Below are 22,243 nucleotides of genomic sequence, written 5' to 3' on the forward strand. Positions count from 1 at the left end.
TTAGCACTTACTTTGGGCTGGGAATTCTGTACAGAGATTTATACAGATTATGGAAATTTAATTTTCACTGTTGCCCTAGTGGTAAGTACTATTATTAACCTAATTTATGGCTGGAGAAGCCATAGTAAAGATTCATCAACTTGCCCGAACTCACATTTGCTGTAGTGGGATTGAAATCCAATGGAGGCACATTTGCATCCCACTGCTCTGTCTAGATGCTTAACGCCTACCTCCTCAGATCCAAATATCCATCTTTTCCTCCATAATTTAGAGCAGTTTTCTTTCCTGACAGTGGGGTAATACTGGATTATTTCAGCAAACTAATCCATGCTCATCTTTAAACCTTTTATGTTTTCCCCTTATTTAACAGTAGTTTCCCACATTAGGAATTAACGTATGTAGAAAACGACAAGGATTCTGGCATGCTGGTGGGAGAAAGGAGCAGGGCAAATTGCTCTAGGAACAGATACAGAAGGATTTATTAATCCATTCACCGCTGAAAGTTAACAACTGCTGATTTCCTCGTGGTGTATTTCCATTATTCAGTGCCTTGCTACATGGGAATCCTTCCTTGCATCACAGACTGACCTCCACTTGGAAGAAACCTCTGAAGATAAACCTGAATCCCACTGAGGACTTCTGTGCTATCTTTGGGAGACAGCATCTATTAACCAAAGTTACTCTTTCTGGATGGACTGTGTCCTTTATAAAGTGGATGAAAAACATTTAGTACTATCTGGAAAACCAACAGCTTGAAACTCAGGTATTCCAGATCATTGACATGAATTGGATATACTCGTGTGTGTGTGTGTGTGTGTGTGTGTATATATGTGTGTGTGTGTGTGTGTGTGTGTATACACACACACACACACACACACACATATATATATATGCATATATATGTGTGTATATATATGTATATATACACACATATATATATATACACAGACACAAATACATATACATGAATGTATATAAATATTTAGCTTAGTTTTTATTTTAAATTTATGTGCCAATAATTACATATAGAAAATTTTTTGTCGAAATATTTGTTTGTGGAACATGTCCTTTTAAATATATCATGAAGACTCAGTTTTAATAAAAAGTTTAATATAAAATGACTGGCTATGGTGTGTTCTTTTTGTACTAGTTGCTCAAGCCTCTGAAGCAGATTCTGACAAGAATTCAATGTATGTGGGGTGCCTGGCTGGCTCAGTTGGTGTTTGACTCTTGTTTTCTGCTCAGGTCATGAACTCAAAGTTCCTGAGTTTGAGCCCCATACTGGGCTCCGTGCTGGCAGTGTAGAACCTGATGGAATTCTCTCTCTCTCTCCCTCTCTCTGCCCTTCTTCTGCTCATGCATTTTCTCTCTCTCTGTCACTCTCTCTTTTTCTCTCTCAAATAAATAAATTAAAAAAAAAAAAGAATTAAGCCTGTGTTACCAAGCATACTATGCATTCATCATGATTTTCTCTAAAATCCTATTCTCTCTGACATTAGAAACTTGAAGTAAATATACAAAAATTATTTAGTGTTATAAAACTTTAATGATAATTGTTCACATTTTGGTTTGGTTAAGAGTAAAGTAATTAAACAATTAAAAGTTGTTACACAATTTTCTTACACAAAAGTTGTTACACAAAGTTTCTTACACAATTAAAAAAAGTTACCAAGTTATGCTAACTAACTTGGATGTAAATTAAAAAAAAAAAAACAAAACCACACAAGCACCTCCAAAAAAAAAAAAAGTTACCAAGGTAGATTGAAATTACTATTTGAGTTATTAGTTAGTAATCCTATACAATCTAGTAATCTAGTAAGATTGACCATACAAAGTGATTTTGTATTTATTTTATGGATGTATTTAGAAACTGAACATGTTATTTAATATTTGCTAATTTTTTGAAATAGATATTTTTCAAGACCGAACCTTGAGGAATTAGTATCATTTGGGTATTAGCACTTAAATCCGTGTCACAAAAAGAACCTAGACATTTAAATTATTTCAATCAAAACAAGAGATACACAAATGCAGATATAAAGCTAAACGTTTTTTGTAAATACTGGCATGCATAATTATTAAACCATTTGTAATAAAGAATCTGGCTCCCATTTTTTTGACATTTGAGCCCTGGTACCTTTTAAGCAAACTTCCCCTTCTCCCTGTCTTGCCACATCTGGGCAGCCTGCTAAGAAAGCACCAGTGTTTCCCTGCTTTGGCACTGCCACATACCTCCTCCCTGCAAGAACCCACACCCTCAACCACCCCAAGAACCCCAAGCCATTCTCCTTCTCTAGCTGTCTCAAACCATTTTCAGAGCAGCCCGAGAGGCCTGCCCTGCTCTCCCCAGAAAGCCTCATTCTGTAAGTAGTGAACCTCTTCATACCATCTTAGTGTGTTTGTGGCACTACTAGCCTTGAGGTCTGACTTCGGGCGAGAACCCTTCCTGTTTATCAGCATGGCCCCAACCATATTGTTTTGCAAGCTATTTTACTACTCCAAACCGGGTTTTCGCCATCTAGAGATAATGGAAATAATGATCTCTAACTCACAGGTTGTTAAAATGATACAGTAAGCTTAGAACACCTACCAGAGGTAAGTAGGGTGGGGGAATTAGGTGGAGGTGGCTGAAAGGTACAAACTTCTAGTTATAAGATAAGTCCTGGGGATACAATGTACAACATGATAACTATATGTTAACAATACTGTATTGTGTTTTGGTAAATTACTAAGAGAATAGATCTTGAAAGTTCTCATCACAAAGGAAAAAAAGTTGTAATTGTGTTTGTGTGATAGATGTTAACTAATCTTATTGTGGTAATCATTTTGCAGTAAATACATATATCAAATCATTATGTTCTACATCTTAAACTCATAAATATTAGATGTCAATTATATCTCAGTAAAACTGGGGAGAGAAAGAACACCTGCCAGAGAATTGGTAGCCAATAAGGTCATTAATTATTTAAATAGGAATCACATAAAAAATGCTTTATTTTTAGTGCCTTTCTTTTTCCTCTTTAGTTTTGCATGTCTTTCCTCCCTCTTTTCTTTTCTATCCATGCAACGGCCATCCCCCAGACACACCATGCATACCCACAGGTAAGTCCTGTTAACTAGTATATATCCTTCCTTCCATTTTTCTATGCTCATAGTATTCGGTAAAGACTTACACACACAAACACTCCCACACATAGTTTTAAAATTTGTTTTTATAAAAATGAGGTCCTATTATACATGCTACTTTGCGTCTCATTTGGTCATTCTACAGTATCTTATGGAAATGTTGAAAGTCAAGAATAACTCTAAAACATTGCACAAATGGCCCTACAACATATCATGTTAATAATATGTAGTAATTTATGCAGACATTTTCTTGTTTACAGTTATTTAAACTGTATTAAAGTTATATTGCTTCTAGTTTTTCATCACCTCAAAAAGAAACCCCATACCTTTTGGCTATCATCACTTTCTAACCTTCACCACCTCCCATATCCCCAGGCCTCAGGAACCACTAGTATGCCTATTCCCATTATGAATCGATGGAATCCTATAATATGTGATCTTTTTTGACTGGCTTCTTTCATTTAACATGTGTTTTACAAGTATTGTAGCATTTCTCAGTACTTTATTCTTTTTTAAAAAGTGGCAAGAAATATTCCATTTTATGGATATACCATACATTTTGCTTATCCATTATATTTGTTTATTCTTTCGTTGAAAGACAATTAGGTTGTTTTCAATTTTGTCTATTATGAATTGTGATGCTATAAAAATGGTTTATTCATTTTGTGAGAACATATATGTTCATTTCTCTTGGGCCTATACATAGGAGTGGAATTGCTGGGTTGTATCACAGCTATATTTAACCATATCAGGAGTTGCCAGACTGTTTTCCAAAGTGGCTACACTGTTTTACATTTCAACCAGCAGTGTATGAAGATTCTGATTTCTGCACATCCTCATAAATGTTTGTTATTTTCTGGGGTTTTTTTGTTTGTTTTTGTTGTATTATACCCACCCTACTGGGTGAAGTGGTATCTCTTACTTTTGATTTTTTCCTATTGCATCTTTTCATGTGCTTCTTGGCCATTTGTATATATTCTTTGGACAAATGTCTTTTCAGATCTGTTGCCAATTTTTAAAGTGAGGTTGTCTTTTTATGGTTGAGTTGTAGGAATTATTTATATATTCTAGATAAAAATTCCTTCTGAAAAAAAAAAGGTTAGAGAGGGAGGGAGCCAAAACATAAGAGACTCTTAAAAACTGAAAACAAACTGAGGGTTGATGGGGGGTGGAAGGCAGGGGAGGGGGGAGGTGATGGGTATTGAGGAGGGCATCTGTTGGGATGAGCACTGGGTGTTGTATGGAAACCAATTTGACAATAAATTTCATATTAAAAAAAATTCCTTCTCAGATTATGATTTGCAAATACTTCTTTTCACTTCTTGATAATGCACTTTGATGCATAGAAGTTTTTAATTTTGATGAAGTTCATTGTTTATGTTTTTTTTTTCCTTTGTTGCTTATGCTCTTAATGTCATTTTTAGCAATCCATTCTCAAATCTGAGGTTATTTAGATTCACCCCTATGTTTTCTTCTAAGAGTTTTAACTTTTAGATTTAGGTCTGATCCATGTTGAGTTAATTTTTGCATATGATGTGATGGAAAGACCCAGTTTCATTCTTTTACATGAGGCTCTCCAGTTGTCCAACACTATTTGCTGAAGGGACCATCATAATTTTCACCACTGGGGAATGAGTCCCTGGAACTCCTTATGTTGTTGGCCCAGAAGTGGATCTCCTGGTGCAGCTTTTGAACTGATTGTTGTGATGTGTGCTATGGTGGTGGTTGTTATTAATATGGAAATCTGACTCCTGCATACCTCATCATAAAAAACTCCTTAACAACAACAAAATAACTCATTTGATTCTTACTTGGAAGAAAGATCTACCCTGAAGTTTACATGTACGTTTCATTCAACACATGCCTTCTTTCAATAACTGCTTCCCAAAACAGATTCCCTGTTTTCAGTTAATTTTCTCTGAGCCATATAGCCTTTCAAAAAAGACAAAGAAGGATTTTAAGTCGATGTGCCAGTAGCTGTTATATAGACCTGGTAATAGACTTAGTATGTTTTGAAAATAGTTTAAGTCCATCTTGTAATATTGCTTGTAGCCAGGTATTACTAGTTTTTATTCTGAGGATTCCACCCCTCCCCCCTTGCATTCCAGTTTCCTAGAGGGAAATTAAGTCTTTCTTACCTGAACTGGCTATTCAAAGCAGAAGCATCAATGCTGAATTTCTCTGTAGTTTTTTTTTTTTTTTTTTCAACGTTTTTTATTTATTTTTGGGACAGAGAGAGACAGAGCATGAACGGGGGAGGGGCAGAGAGAGAGGGAGACACAGAATCGGAAACAGGCTCCAGGCTCCGAGCCATCAGCCCAGAGCCCGACGCGGGGCTCGAACTCACGGACCGCGAGATCGTGACCTGGCTGAAGTCGGACGCTTAACCGACTGCGCCACCCAGGTGCCCCTCTCTGTAGTTTTGACTTGAAATCCTAGGGAGAAAGAAACTTATTTCCTGTGTTCGTGAGAAATGAGGCTGTACTTGGATGAAATTCATCATCATGGAGGATGACTCGTGAGCTTTGGAGTCAGTGGGCACAGGTATAAGATCCGATTTGGGGATATTACTTGTGTGGTCCAGTGTGTGCTTTTGTTGTTGTATTACCAGCAGTTGATTGACTAGGAAACATATATGCTCCATTTTTAGAGAACTACAAACACACACACAGACACACTTTAAATTGGAAATCATCACTGGACATGTTTATAGTCCCTAGAAGATACAAATACAAGTCTGGGCTTGTTTTCTTTTTCTTTTTCTTTTTTTTTTTTTTTTTTTGAAGACTACCTTGAAGATAAGAGGCTCTTAAACAAAGATAAGTCCATGTATGCTGTTGTTGACCATGTATTTCATAATCAATTTCTTTATCTTGTCTTTGCTTTAAATAGGTTTGTAAGTTATTGTACTTTTTTCAAAACTCAACAGTTGAATCTATGCCTTGATTAAGCCCTATTATGGATTGATTTTTTTATTGTGCTTTAGCTCCGTTCCTCCACTTGTCTTTTCCTGTTACTGTTTCAGGATTTTTATCATCTCAGTTGAGAAATCAAACTACTTTAGATCACAAGGAATTGATGCACTAATATAACCAAAAAGGAAAAGGGTATATTTGGGTATAATTGGTTCTGAACAGGTGTATTTCTCTTTCTGTCTGTATTTCCTATTTCTCTTGAAAGTGTTGACCTCTTTTTTCTCCTGTTGCTACCTTTATAGGAGGTTCATTCTGTGGTTCTCAACTGGGAGATATTTAGCAGAGTCTAATAACACAGTATGGTATAATATAATATAATATAATATAATATAATATAATATAATATAATATATAATATAATATAATATAATATAATATATAATAAATACTATAATATCTGAAGGTATTTTTTCATACCACACTATGGGAGGAGGGTCCTACTGGCATCTAGTTGGTAAAAGTCAGGGATCCTGCCAAACATCCTAGGACAGCCTCTACAACAAGAAGTTATCTGACCCCCAATGTCAAGACTGCTGAGGAGAAATCCTGGGCTGGATTAATGTCTACTAGTAGCTCCTAGATCACAAGTTCCCTACTATGTACTAGGAAAGAAAGAGCTCTTCCCTTCCAGTTTTAATTTAGGTGAAAGTCCCTAGGGAAGGCTTGGTTTGGGTTACAGCCAATGCCTCCCTATCCCACCTCAGCCCTGCCCCAGGCCAGTCTGTGGTTAGGAGCCGAAATACTATTACCAACACAGCCTCGGTCAGGTTCTCACTGTTAGACAAATCACAGCAGGCAGGGGTTAAGACCAAAGGAAGATGGCAACTTTCACTCAGACCACATGTTAGATGTTCACATGCCAAAAGAAAAGGGCTACTTTATGCAGAATAAAGAAGAATATGGGGAAGATAAAACATTTTGTCCACACTCTCATTTTAAAATGGAGATACAGTTTTATTCACTTGAAATTGTTCAAGTTCTATACATTTATATAATTAACAATATTCTGTTCTTATGCCTAAAATTTTTCAACGAGAATGGACTGAAGTAAAAATAGCTCTTCAAAGAACATGAATTAGAGATTACAAGTGTAAATAAACCATTAGTCCAGGACATATAATTACATAGGAGGTTAATCATAATTTTATTGGCTAAGAAATAGCACAAGATTGTGAAATTGAATCATTAGTGCACTCATCTGTATTGAAATTACAACCTTTAGATTAGGTTTGATTGAGCCCAGTGTATAAAGTATATTCATATGTTGAAATAAAGCATTGAGACTCCATCAAAGTACACTGATGTGAAGAATATATTGAGTAACAAAGCTATGATGCTTTCTTTTACAAATATGTTCAAATACACGATCATCTTACATGAATGGAGTATGGAGGGACTGTTACTAAAGATCAATTCAGTATTCTCACTGTTTCATATAGATTTGAAATTTAAGAATAACGAAATGAATCTGTTGTATGGAGATAACCAGATCTTTTAAACCAGGTTAGCACCTAAAAAAAATGGCAGTTAAACACCTTTAATTTAAATGTAAGTGACTACGTTTATAATTGATCTTGTAATGAATCAATCTGTTCCTGGACTCCTCTACCATGTTATATTCCCCTCCCCGCCCCCCCCTTAGCAGTTTACCACTTTATTCTGGCAACCTGTGACAGATAATGGATGATTGTCGATTTGAAAGCAACTGATGTTTTCATTATATCTCAAATGAAACTTGCACAAACATACAAGACCTAAAAAGCACTTTCACAGCTAAAGCAGTAGTATCATGCCCATATATTTCATTCTCTACAGATACTTTGCAAAGGACATAATTTGCTGTTTTATTTTATTTTGCTTTTTTTAACATTTAAAAAAATTTTTTTCATTTATTTTTGAGAGAGAGGGAGACAAGGCACGAGTGGTGGAGGGACAGAGAGAGGAGACACAGAATCTGAAGCAGGCTCTGGGCTCCAAGCTGTCAGCACAGATCCCAACTCAGGGCTTGAAATCACAAACCACAAGATCATGACCTGAGCTGAAGTCAGATGCTTAACCAACTGAGCCACCCAGGCACCCCTATTTTGTTTTGCTTTTTAAAAATAAGATTGAGCCCTATTTTCTTTCTTTTCTGAAAATAAAAGGAACAAATTATGGATTTCTTACTACTGCATAATGACTAGAGCCACCTGGTAGGTATAGTATGACTTCAAAATTTCTTGTCCATAGCACCACCATTCATTAGGTCCCTAAGCATAAGTTTTTGACAAGTTGTTTCATTTTTGTCGTTTCACAGATGTACTTAGTTTCTTCATCTAGAATCATGACATTTGATGAGATCTTAATAATATCTCAATCAACCTTTCTCATATGAGAAAAGCAAAGTTCAGAGGAGCATAGGGACTCTCGGTTGTCCTCTGAATTTTATAAAAATTAATAAAAGGAAACCTCATTTAAGATGAAATCTGGAGGCCAGAAGGGGTAGCTTTCATGTCCTACAACCTGTCATCAATTGCAGACCCAACAAGAAGTGACTTACCTTGCAAATACATTGTGCTTTAGCTACTACTGTACTGTTCCAGCCAGAGGAAGAGAAGTTTTTCTTCTCCACCTGGCAACAGCCCAGCCAATGAGAGATTGTTACAACTCAGCCAATGAAAAGCCGCTATCCTTTCAATTCCCAGTTTACTTCAGTGCCCTTTTTGTTTATAACAGCCTTTCCAACTTCTCCCTTTTCCTCTATAAAATAGTATTCCTCTCCTTTATTCTCCAGACTTTCCTATGGTTTTGCTATAGCTTGCTTGTCCTAGATTGTAATTCTCTGCTATTCCTGAATAAATCCTTTTTTGTTTGTCTGTTTTTTGCTGGTAAAATACTGGCATTTTTATTTTTAGGGTAACAATTTCACCACTCCTTCCATACTCTCACTAACAGAAAATCAGATCTTTGTCACATGATGCCTGGAAGATTCCCCTTTTACTCCCTTGCAGGTTCTCTCTCAGAAGTCTCCAGGCCACAATTTTCTGACTCATTTCATTCTGGCAGAGTTTTCTTTGGTTCATATTAAAATCAGAAAATTAAAAACAATGTACTATAGTTTTCACATAGCCAAACTTAATTCAATTTATGAGTTGTTTAGAAATTGGGTCTTTGTTAAAGTCATAAATTTGCCTCTTCTTTTATGAGGTATTGATAATTTTAATGTCCTTCATTTTATAAAATAAAAATTTAACTCTCTGTAATCATTTATTTATTTGTCAACTGGACTGACCATAGGGTGTCCAGGTAGTTGGTCAAACATTATTTTAGGTGCTTCCATGAAAGTGTTTTTGATGAGATTAACATGAAAATCCATGGGCTGAGTTAAGCAGATGGCCCTCCTTAAAGTAAGTTGGGCCTCATCCAATCAGTTGACGGCCTAGATGGAACAACAAATCTAAGAGAAGAACTCCCGCTGCCTGACTGCCTTCAGACTGGGATATTGGCTTTTTCTCATGCCTTTCTACTAAACTGAAACATTGGGTCTTCCTGGGTCTCCAGCTTGCCAACTGCAGATCTTGGGACTTGTCAGCTTCCATAATGTATGAGCCAGTTCCTTATAATAACTCTCTCTCTTTTCTCTCTCAATACACACACACACACACACCATATTTGTTCCGTTTCTCTGGAGAACACCATTATTTTTTCTTCACTTATTTTGTAAAAAAATTGCACTAGTTGGGGAAATCCAAAAGCCTAGAATTTTGCTCTACTCCACCCTGCTTGATCAATCTGATTCTATTCCTGTAAGTCTGTTGTTTCTGCCTTAAGCCCATCAGGCCCTAAACTTGTGCACTCAGTTTTCTCTGCTAACCAACCATATGATCTCATTCTTGTGGCCATTGGTGCCTAAGTCTAAATGGTGCTGAGAAAAGGCTAAATACTGTAAGATGGAAGGAGATATTTTAATAGGTATTCCAATATACTGCCCCACTATATGATTAATTATTTTAAAAGAAGAGATGTAATCTTTTCAGGTATTCTAAGCCTATCAGAAGCATAAATTAAGTGCACTTTTAAGAGATAGTTAATAATATATATCAGTTATTAAGTCCCTTATATGTGTCAGCCAAGCTTGGTTATCATTTTTTTCATTTTCTCATTTAAACTTTTTACCATTTCAAATTCAGAAGTACTATGATCTCCATTGTTTAAGAGCAGACTGGATCTTAGAAAAATTTATCCATTACGACCAAGTTGGGAAGTAATGAAGCAAGGATAACCCAGGTCTCCTCTCAATGTCCTTGTGTCCTATACCACTGCTTCTCAAACTTTAATGTGCATTAGAATCACCTGGGGATCTTGTTAACACGCAGATTCTGATTCAGTGGGTCTGAATGGGGTCTGGGGTTCTGCATTTCTAATAAGCTCCCAGGGGATGTTAATGCTTCCAGTCCAAAGACTGCATTGTGAATTCTCAAGGTTATATCATTATTGGGAAGGTGCACACTGTGAGAATATCTTACATGATGTATATAAAATCCTCTGTTTACTTGAACCTTATAGTCACTCTTTGGTCTGGCTCTATCACTTGTAGTTGTGTGACCTTAGGAAAATTACTTAATTTCCTTTACCTGTTCTATAGAAAGACTAATAATAATGCCTAATTAATATGATGCTGCATAAAATTTTGTATGCAAAGAAAGGTCTGTATATATTCAGGCCACAGGTTAAGCATAAAAAAAATAAAAGGATCTTAGGATCAATCTTACAGCACAGGCTTCTTCCTAAATAGGAAAATCAATTTGACTGCTACATAATCTAAAATAGAAACATGCAACTATTAGGCACTGACAAACCCACAAGTATTATACTAATCAAGAAAACGTTCCTAATTTCTAGCTTTTTGTTTTTTAACCAGAGATATGTAGGGTTATAGCAACGTGATCCATGAGCAACCTAAATTCAGAGAGAAATAAAAGTTACCTGGAAACACATTCTTTCTGGCAACCCAATTCTGACATCTAGCTTACAAATGTAGAAATAATGTTCTTCTGTGTTTAATAATGGCTTTAGATAAACTCTCAGATTGTTAGAGGTAGAATTAAATTCTGAGCATACTGTAAAAAAGGAAAAAAAGGCATTTTAGCATTTAAAATTCTGAGCTTGTTAGTTAAGTATTCTAGGCCCCAATTTCCCATCTGTGGAAAGGGGAAATTAATCTGCCAAGATCTACATTGCTGGGAAGTACAAGAATAAATTATACACAGCTGACTTTGACTACTTTCTTTAAAAAAAAAAAGTATTAAATTTTACATCAGCTTCCTCTTGTTACCCCCAAATACCTGAAACTTATGGCCCATCCATGAATTTGGGATATCCTGAGATAAGGCAAACTAATGCCTTAGTGACTAAGGTATATTACAGTAGGAAAGATTCAGAACATGATGCATATGTATGAATATAAATAGATATAGATACATATTTAAGTTCATATTAATGTACGTGTGTGTGTGTGTGTGTGTGTGTGTGTGTGTGTATGCTCATGTGGTGTGAGAACATGTATAGTAAATTAGTGGAAATACATATGAATTTAAAATCATTGGAGCAGGAAGCCAACTGCATGCGTGTTATTGCTTATCTTCCTCCCTTTTTTCATGTATTACAATTCTCCCAGATTTGAAAATATGTTTATGTTCATAAGGTTATTGAGCAATGAGATCCTTTAAAATGGGACAGTTATTTGTGGGTCTTGCCACCACTTTAGCATGCGTAATTTTTTCTTTTTTCTTTCTACTTTTTTTTTTTTTTGATGTTTTATTTATTTTTGAGCTGGGGAGGAGCAGACAGAGGGGGGGACAGAGGATCCAAAGCAGGCTCTGGGCTGACAGCAGTGAGCTGGATTCAGGGCTTGAACTCACAAACCATGAGACCATGACCTGAGTTGAAGTCCACTGCTCAAATGACTGAGCCACCCAAGCGCCCCAGCATGTGTAGCTCTTTAAGGCTGTAACTGCATATGTTCAAGAGGAAAAAAATGGAACTTCCACAGTTCCTATTTATATTTCTCTTAATGTAAGTCGTGAAGATTGAAGAGATTGTTTGTATTTCTTTCTAAAACATGACAGTTAAGGTAATCTTTTGGTAATATTAGAAGAACAATGCTTTCTCATTTTAAGAGAAATCACCCCAGAACATGCAATTTAAATAGCTGATCAGAGCTGGTTAAATGAGGCATTTGATAATTATGCATAAAAGATTTTCTCTTCCTACTTGAAGTATTATGATTACTGATGTTAAAATTAAATTATTATTGCTTTAAGTGGTTTATTTGAACAATCTGAGGTTCTAAAATCTTTTGAAACACTTTGCACTCAGATATCATCATCTATGCATCCATTTATTCAGTAATTCACTAATTCCATAAATATTCCACCACTAATAGGTGCCAGACACCCTCATCTGTGCTGTTGTAAGCAATAACGGTCAATAAAATAAACATAACCTGCCCTCAGTGAGGTAAAAGTCTAACGAGGAGACAGGTTCCATATATAAGTAATGAGTAAATCTGAAATAATGTGTACATCAGTATCAGCATTGGCAGATGGGGATTATAGAGGCTGGAGACAGAGATGTAGCTGGGGAGGTGAACTCTGTAGCAGAAAATCCAGCAATCACCATGTTGATCTTGATTCAGGCTGATACCCACATCAAAATTAGTCCCATTCCACAGAGGAAGTATGAGAAGCTGGAGGCTTCTTGCAGAGGAAAAACTGCATGCCAATTCCAGGAGAGCTGCCAAGGTGTGAAGGAGTGGATGCACTCCATGCAGGAGAGAACTGGCCCAAGTTGGATGCAGGACAGGTTCTGACACACGGAGAAGAATGGAAAGCTAACATGGACAAAGACGTAGGATCCATTTGGCTGTAATAAGTAGGAAACTGACTCTACTGGGTTTAAATGAGGAGGAGATGTATCCTCACTTAAGTAGGAAGTCCAGAAGGAGAGGGTGCTTTAGGACCAGCTTAATCAGGTCTCCCCACCTTTGCCTCTCTGCAGACCCTTGCTCCTGAGCACTTGGCTTGTTGGCCTGTCCTCTGCCTGCTTATCTCACAGAATGAAAATGATGACTTTGGTTCATATTCACATACACAATATCCAGAGGAAACTAGAAACTGTCTTCCCATGGTTACCTGTTTTTAAGAATACGAAAAGTCTTTTTCCAGAATAACCAGTAAACTTCCTTGTGTCTCATTTCTCCAAATTGGAATGTATGGGCACCTGGAACCAATCCCTGTGAGAATTTTGTTATACAACAATTTGCCTGAGTTTCTGGACCATTTGATTAGATCCTTCTCAATTTTTCGAAAGCAAAAAACCAGATAGGATTTCATACCCTAATATTAATATCAGATAAGGAGGCACACTCCAAGACAAAATTAGAAACATCTAAGATTCAGGTGGGATGTACCTATAAGAGAGGGGAGAGGAGCAGAGAAAGGAAGGACTTCAGCCTGCAATGCGGATCTGAACCTGAGAAAGGAGAGGTGAAAGGAAAGGAAAGGAAACTGGTCTAGGTTGGAAGGGCCTCGGGATGTAGCATGGCCATGAGAAAGTCCCAGGCCAGGAGCGGGCCCCAGAGAAAAGATGACTATTAAGAGTCTTGCGTTAGCAGAAATGGCCTGGCTCTATTCCCTCTGCCAGGCTCAGCCATTGGCTGTGAGCAGCCTGGGGAAAGCATGATGTCCTTGTGGACATCACAGTGGCTCCCATTACATGGCATCTGGAGGCTGCCTGCTGACTATGCTTATCACAGAAGGTTTTCTCTTCTAGGTGACATACTTAGCCACTGTCTATGTTGTTTTCATATAGTCTTTCTTCGCTTTTCGGCTTCCTGAAAGTGTAGACAGATTTTACCTAAACTTATTCAGTGACAGTTACTACTTTTACTCTTTCACATAGAGGCACCTCGTTCTACAGAAGGGTTTGGGAAATTTTTAATATTGCTAATTTTAGTTAACCTTTACCATTAAAATGGTTTTGATAAAGTGCTTAATCCTAGATATTTTAAATACATTTTTTGTCAGGGTGCCTGGGTGGCTCAGTCAGTTGAGCACCCAACTCTTTTTTTTTTTTTTTTTTTTTATTTTATTATTTTTTTTTTAATATATGAAATTTACTGTCAAATTGGTTTCCATACAACACCCAGTGCTCATCCCAAAAGGTGCCCTCCTCAATACCCATCACCCACCCTGCCCTCCCTCCCACCCCCCATCAACCCTCAGTTTGTTCTCAGTTTTTAACAGTCTCTAATGCTTTGGCTCTCTCCCACTCTAACCTCTTTTTTTTTTTTTTTTTTCCTTCCCGTCCCCCATGGGTTTCTGTTATGTTTCTCAGGATCCACATAAGAGTGAAACCATATGGTATCTGTCTTTCTCTGTATGGCTTATTTCACTTAGCATCACACTCTCCAGTTCCATCCATGTTGCTACAAAAGGCCATATTTCATTTTTTCTCATTGCCACGTAGTATTCCATTGTGTATATAAACCACAATTTCTTTATCCATTCATCAGTTGATGGACATTTAGGCTCTTTCCATAATTTGGCTATTGTTGAGAGTGCCGCTATAAACATTGGGGTACAGGGAGCACCCCACTCTTGATTTCAGTTCATGTCATGATCTCATGGTGACATTGAGCCCCACAACAGGCTCTGTGCTGACAGAGACTGACCTTAATATTACCCAATCTTTGATTAATGTATTATCTCTGAGTCATTCTTCTTTCCATCCTCCATGGCAGTTTATAGCTAGGTTTAATTTAAAAATATTCATTGAGGTATGGTTGACAAAATTGTAAGATATTTGAAGTGCATAGCATGATGGCTTGATGTATGTATACATTGTGGAAGTTCCTTCTTTGAGCTAACTAACACATCCATCACCTTACATAGTTACTCCTATTTCTTTTGCTGAGAAAGTGTAAGTTCTCTCTTAGCAAATTTCAAGTATACAATGCAATGTTATCAACTAGCTACCACTTACACGTTATATTCTCAGACCTTATCCATCTTAGAACTGAAGGTTTGTACTCTTTTACCAACCGCTCCCTATGTCCCCAATGTCCCCTGGCAACCACTTTTCTCCTATTTCTGTAAGTTTTGCTTTTTTTTAAGATTCCACATATAAGTGATACCATGCAGTATTTGTCTTTCTATGCCAGGCTCATTCATATTGTCATAAATGGCAGGATTTCCTTCCTTTGTAAGGTTGGAATCATCTATCTATATATCTATCTATCCTCATTTTTTACATTGTTGTCTGTCAGGGAAACTTAGTCTCAGCACATGGGCAGCTTGGGCTACTAAGTCACAGGAAATTTTCAAAACTTTCCTTATTAAAAAAAAAATTCTCAAGAATGTTCTCCATACTAACATCACTTAAGAAATAAATGCCCATACTCTTTTTTTTTTCTCTTTGAACTTACAGCAATATAAGTTGCTGGTACCTCTACAGCCTGGTACCACTAGATATTAATTTCCTTGATAATCCTAAAGAGATTGATCAACAAATTTATCACCAATTATTAAGTATTGATCACCTAGTGGGCTGAATACAATCAAAGCCTCAGGAGTCCTTACCATCTAGTTATGCAGATAAGAGAACCAAATGCTCTGTTAATTAATGGTTAAGAGTGAGGACTCTGAGGTTAAGACATGGATTTGAATCAATCATTTATTAATTGATTTAGACATATCTATTAACTTTTCTGAGTGTCAGCGTTTTGTGTTTGTTTTTTTCTGTAAGAATAGTGTATTCGTTTGCTAGGGCTACAATAACAAAATACCAAAGACTGGGTAGTGTACTAAACAATAGAATTTGGGGCGCCTGGGTGGCTCAGTCAGTTGAGTGTCCAACTTTGGCTCAGGGCATGATCTCACAGTGTGTGAGTCCGAGCCCTGCATCGGGCTCTGTGCGGACAGCTCAGAGCCTGGAGCCTGCTTCAGATTCTGTGTCTCCCTCTCTGCTCCTCCCCTGCTCACACGCTGTCTCTCTCTCTCTCAAAAATAACTAAAGATTAAAAAAATTAAAAAAAAAATAGAATTTTATTTTCTCACAATTCTGGAAGTGAGAAGCCTGAAATCAAGATTCTTACCCTCACAATCATCATGAAAGCACATGTCATGTGTTTATGACTTTGCAAAGATAAAAAGTACATAAAGCAGCCTGGAACATCAAGATGACTCCAAACATTGTAGCTACTATTTTATTTAAAATATACATTAATATCTATGTTCCACAGTTTCTGATTTATGTACTGTTTCATTTAGAAATAAACAAGTGTCTTTTGAATATCTATTTGTGATGTTAATGGCAAAAAAGAGAAACATCATCTCTGCTCACAAGCAGTCACCAGACTACACATCTCTACAATTTACGAACACAGGAATGTTAACACTAAACTACCACTTGGAGGAAAATTTAGGTAAAAGATCATTAAATGTGACAGATGTAAATAACAGTGTTATATTTGATTTTGCATTCTTGATTTATGTTTACATGACATTAGGAAAGATTTACTCTAATAGCTATTTAACAGTTTGCTGTTAGATACTATTATAATATTTAGTCTATAACAAATATGGCTACATAGCTCCCCAAATAAAATGTATGGCATGTAACTTTCAGGGTCCTCCTTTTAGGATTATGTAAGTATCTTACCCTGAATGGGGATTAACTATACAGTCATGGAAATACTATTAACAGTAATAGAAAGAAACTTTATCACAGATTTGGCAAAGTTAATTTATTCTTTTAGCTTTCAGAAATCTTTCATAAAATTAGATAACGAAGAATCTAATGTATAATCTTGTTGTGAGTGGGTGGTTATACATTGAGATATCTGACACCCAGTTGTTAGAAGATCAGAAAAATGCAAAGCCCAACTGAAAGGCTCATTGTGTCTTGTGTCACATGTGGCACAGCAGTAAAAGAGAGGCACACTGTGTGGGAAGAACACTCTCTCTGAAGGCTGAGAGCCATTCACTTTGCAGCATGTCCAAACAAAACTTACAGAGAAGAATAGATTTGTTCCCCTTTCCTTACCTTCATTCATTAGCTTAATAATTCAAATTCATTCATCAAAAGATCTTTTAAAACAAATAAGAGGGAAATGATTTATTTATATACTATTTCAACATACATTTCTCTGGTTCTAGTACAAGGAGCAAAGAGAGACTTGACATTGAATTGATTCAGGGATTCTCAAACTTTCCTCTTCACTACTTCATTCCCCCTGATGTAACAGTTACATTGAGCTTTCAGGAGCTGTTATCAGCTGGACACATGGATCCCAGTCCTTTGAATTCAGCTTGCCTGAAAGGAATAAAAGAGTGTAAGGGGTGGGGGGTTTGAAGAGGTGGAAAAAGCTATCTCACCAATTCCAAATACTTTTGAGTGAGTGTCCTCCCCAGCACACTGGCTTTGAAGCTCCGTTGTTGCTTTATTTCCAAGACCATGGTCCTTTGAGACACCTGTGGCCCCAGATGAATCTGAAGGAGAACTTGGGTAACAGTTTGGTATTGATTCTTAGATGAGGTGTTTATAATACTTCATATATGATACATGAAAGCATGGGTTGCCTCAATAAAGGTGTAAGCTATAAAAGTATCATTTTTCCCATTATGAATATTGAGATCACAGTGCTCTTCCAGGAAAAGAAACATAGGGATGGACAATCCTATTTGATTATATAGTAACAATGAATATTTTTTGATAGATACTACGTCAAACACTTTACCTGTGATTAGTCTTTACTTGATATTACGAGACCAAAACAATTATTACGTTTTTTTCAGATAAGAAACCGAGGCCTGGAGAAATCAAACAGCTTATATGATCTCACGTGACCATCAGTGTGATTCACATCAAAGGTCTGTGCTCTTAACCACTACCCTAAACTGTCTTCCCTATTTAAGAACTCCAGGCACTTTTGCTTATTTTTAATAAGCAGAAACCACTTTACATTTCCCTGAAGCATTAGTTCTGTGGTGCTGGGAACAGTGGAGTTCTCCCAGCAAAGTCCCTTGGAAAAGTGAGAGGGTATCAACCCCACCACATAGAGGGAGGAAGAGCCACGACTGTGGCCACAGCAAGTGTCTCTCACCTTTAGAAACTCTGCTGAGTGGCAGAGAGGAGGAAATACCCCTGTCAACAATTGTGGTGATTTACCAGGTAAGATGTTGAGAACTAACCAAAAATAGACCTGCTTGGATGGGCCTTTATCCTGTCTCTATGTGAAGTCACTTCATTTCCTAGACTGTCGGCAAAATGAAGGAATGTATTAGCTGACTAAAAGTATCTTCTACCTCTAAAATGATGAGGGTCTATGAGACATGGCATTCAGATCGTAGATTTCCTTACCTTGACTCCAGTTTCCATCTTACACTATGTTACTTCCTTTCTAAATTCAGTTCGGCCTGTATTGGTTCTTTCTTAATGAAAACATACTGACTCAGGAGGGAACTAGAATAGTGGATATGCTACTGTCAAAGCCACTTTGAAATACAAGATTTCAAAGAAACTGTGCTGTTCTTCCATGTTAATCTTTGCCGAAGATTCTTAATCCACAAAATAACATTCTAAGCAGAAACCCCAAAAACCTTACTGTTAGGAAGAAGTTTTAAGCAAGGGCTATTGTTCCCATAATGCTTACTGACATTTAATGGCAAGAAGTGCCATGATATTCTCTGTAAATCCAGCATAAATGTACTAATCTATTTCTTGAATGCCTTTGAGGTTTCTGTATCAGCTTTACCAGGGGTCATTGGGTAAATATTAGGCCAGTTTCTTAGTAGTGTATATTTAACTTAGTTAATATGCATGTTCTATGATACAAACAGGGGGTTATTCTAAGTTCTACTTATTATTTCCTCACGTTGTTCTATGGTGCAAACAATGCATGCTATAAACTATTCGTAATCACTACTATTTTTTCCTCAACAAAGACATCTTATATCTAAGAGCTTTAATATTGTTTTAACTTCAGAGCCATTTGATAAAAATATTGCAAGAAAAGAAATAATTCAAATATGTTTTCTTGGTGCTGTCCAGAACCCATACATAGAATCCAATGTAAGACTGCTATTCCCAGATTGTCTTATGTCTCCATATACAACCAGTTCAACCATTTTTGATTGACGTGGTGAGTCAGTTCAGTGAAACAACCTGTCAGTTTCATCTTATATAACAGTCCAACCAATTTAACTGAATTGCCAAGGAGTTTGAAACAACCAAGCAATCAACTCAAACAAAGCAATTAAAGTGATTTTACCTGTAGGTACAGTCTAAGTGATTGATACGAAGTTCCATATTTGGATATTTTATCCACACAAAAATTATGTTTTCCTTATTGTAAAATATTCCTATTGTTTTATTATGTTATATTCTTCTAAAATTAAATTTACATGGAAATATCCTGAATTTCTAGAACTGCAAAATGAATAATTTCTAGATTTATCTCTATAATCTACTGAGAAAAGCTTTAAGATGGCAGTGAAAAATAAAATTGACACATGGCACCTTAACAACTGTAGCTAGTTAAGAATAATATAAGAGGCCCCTGGATGGCTCAGTCAGTTAAGCCTCTGACTTGGGCTCAGGTCATGATCTTGTGGTTCACAAGTCCGAGCCCCGTGTTGGGCTCTGGGCTGACAGCTCAGAGCCTGGAGCCTGCTTCAGATTCTGTGTCTCCCCCTCTCTCTGCCCCTCTCCTACTCATGCTCGCGTGCTCACTCTCTCTCTCAAAAATAAATGAACATTAAAAAAAATTTTTTTAAAGAATAATATGAATAATGTTAGTTTTAAAAAGCAATTAAAAGATTTTTTAAAATATTTATTTACTTGTGAGAGAGAGAGACAGAGCACAAGCAGGGGAAGAGCAGAGAGAGAAAGAGAGAGAGAGAGAATGAATCCGAAGCAGGCTCTAGTCTCTGAGTTGTCAGCACAGAGCCCAGTGTAGGGCTTGAACTCATGGGCATGACCTCAGCCGAAGTCGGAAGCTCAACTGACTGAGCCACCTAGGCACCCCTTAAAAACAACTTTTAAGAAGATAGAGTACAAAATATTTACTGAAAGCAATGTCTATTCAATGACATCAACAATTTTGATCAAGCCATCTTTTTTTTCTTTTTGTATGAATTATTTCACAGAGGAATATTTGAGTTTCCATGATTGTATAGACATTTTAGTTGCTTATTCACTAGTCAGAATGCTGAGCTTTGCACTTTAGATTAGAATAAATATACTTAGGTGTATTTACCTCCAACTGTGGTGGAGTAACTGAGAACAGACTCTCCACTGAAGCTGAAAAAATAAACAAATGGACAAAGTAGGTGAGGGAAGAGTTATCAAGACACTAGCCTCAGGTGACATAAGACAGTGATTCCTGAAAGGTGGGGGGAAATAATGTGCACCATATGACTTCCCTAGCTTACTGTCTTGAGTGAGAGAGTTTTCTTGTCATAAAATATGGAGGCAGAACCCAATCAGAGTCTGACCAACTCCCTGAGTTGAAGAGACAGAGCTGAGAGTTTGAGGACAAAAAGACTCTAGGATTTGCCTCTGCAAGGTACTGGAGAAGAGAGAGCTGCACAGAACGGGAACTCCAGAGATCTGAGCAGGACTCTTCATGTCTTTAGCATCTTGCAGGTGAGTGTGTGGTGTGAGGAAACTCCAAGGCCAGGGAAAGAACCACCTGAATGGAGTAAAGGTGACAGTGCTTGCCAGTGACCCAGAGCTGAAAATAGCCCCTTTCCCCATGATTCACAGGGCATCAGGTGGAGCTCACTGAAGGGTCTTTATCAAGAATAGGAAATAATTAGTTTTAAACACTTCTCTGGTCTTGCTTAACAAATCTTAAAAGCAAGTTCAAACAGTATCCAAGTAAGCTAGCTGCGGCTCAGAACAAAGCTCAAAAATATATAGGACAATACAAAAATGTCAGCATTTAACAAAGTAAATTCATAATGCCTGGTATGCAATAAAAAAATCATCAATTAGGCAAAATAATAGAAAAATATAACTCATGATGAAGGGGAAAAGATCAATCAATTGAGAACCAGAGCTGAAAGAGATGTTAGAATTAGCAAATAAAAAATATTAAAATAGTTATCATAGCTCTATTTTATATGTTTAAATGTTAAGTATAGACATGGAAGATATAAAACAGACAAAAATTGCATTTCTGTAAATGCAAACTAAAATGTTCAAAATGAATAATACACTGGTTGGGATTAATGACAAATGCAACATTGAAGATGTAAAATTAGTAAGCATGAAGATTTCAGGATAGAAACTATGAAAATGAAACACACAGATGAAGGATAATTTTTTTTCAAAAATGAACAGAAAATCCATGAGCTATGAAACAACAAAATCTGAGACTTGAAAAGTGGCTAGCTAATATACTGGTAGTCAAAGTGGCCAAAGAAAGGGGACAAGGACAGAAAAAAAAATTGATGAAATAAAGTCTAACAGATTTTCAAATTCGATGACATCTATGAACCCACAGATCCAAGAATCTCAATAAATCTCAAGCCCAAGATACAAAGAAATCAACTGTAAGTCACATCATGACCCAATGGTTAAGAACTAGTAATGAAGAGAAAATTCTTAAAATCATGGATAGGAAAACTTGTATCCAGAATATGCAAAAACCTCCTAAAACTCAATAAACACAATTCATTTTTTAATTTATTTTTATTTTTATTGTTTAATGTTTATTTTTTGAGAGAGAGAGAGAGAGAGAGAGGGGGGGGGGGGGGAAGGGCCAGAGAGTGAGGGAAACACAGAATCCAAAGCAGCCTCCAGGCTCCAAGCTGTCAGCACAGAGCCCAACGTGGGGCTCGAACTCACAGACTGCGAGATCATCACCTGAGCCGCAGTTAGACGCTTAACCGACTGAGCCACCCAGGCGCCCCAACTCATTTTTTTTAATGAGCAAAAATTTGAATAGACAAAAAAAGATATACTACTGTGGCTAATATGCAAATGAAACAATATACCACTCCATCTATCATTAAAGAAATGCAAATTAAAACAGCAATGAGATACCACCACACAACTAGGAGAATGGCTAAAATTGAAAGGACTGAGCATCCTAT

The 22,243-nt window shown here is 36.8% G+C and overlaps 1 protein-coding gene across 7 annotated transcripts in view; it reads left to right on the forward strand.

Moving 5' to 3' along the window:
- SNX7 (sorting nexin 7) overlaps window positions 1-22,243 on the forward strand; it is a 183,917-nt gene that overhangs the window by 113,012 nt on the left and 48,662 nt on the right. For 3 of the 7 annotated variants that reach the window (XR_006221730.1, XR_006221729.1, XM_042997974.1), the window contains exon 9: window positions 17,939-18,013. Coding sequence is in view for 5 of the 7 variants with exons in the window: in XM_042997974.1 (XP_042853908.1) it covers window positions 17,939-17,989 (51 nt within the window). In the remaining 2 variants the exon portion in view is untranslated. The other 4 variants (XM_042997971.1, XM_042997972.1, XM_042997975.1 and 1 more) reach the window with 4 other exon arrangements.

Source organism: Panthera tigris, chromosome C1 (genome assembly GCF_018350195.1).
Source record: "Panthera tigris isolate Pti1 chromosome C1, P.tigris_Pti1_mat1.1, whole genome shotgun sequence".
In the NCBI taxonomy this organism is placed as follows: domain Eukaryota; kingdom Metazoa; phylum Chordata; class Mammalia; order Carnivora; family Felidae; genus Panthera; species Panthera tigris.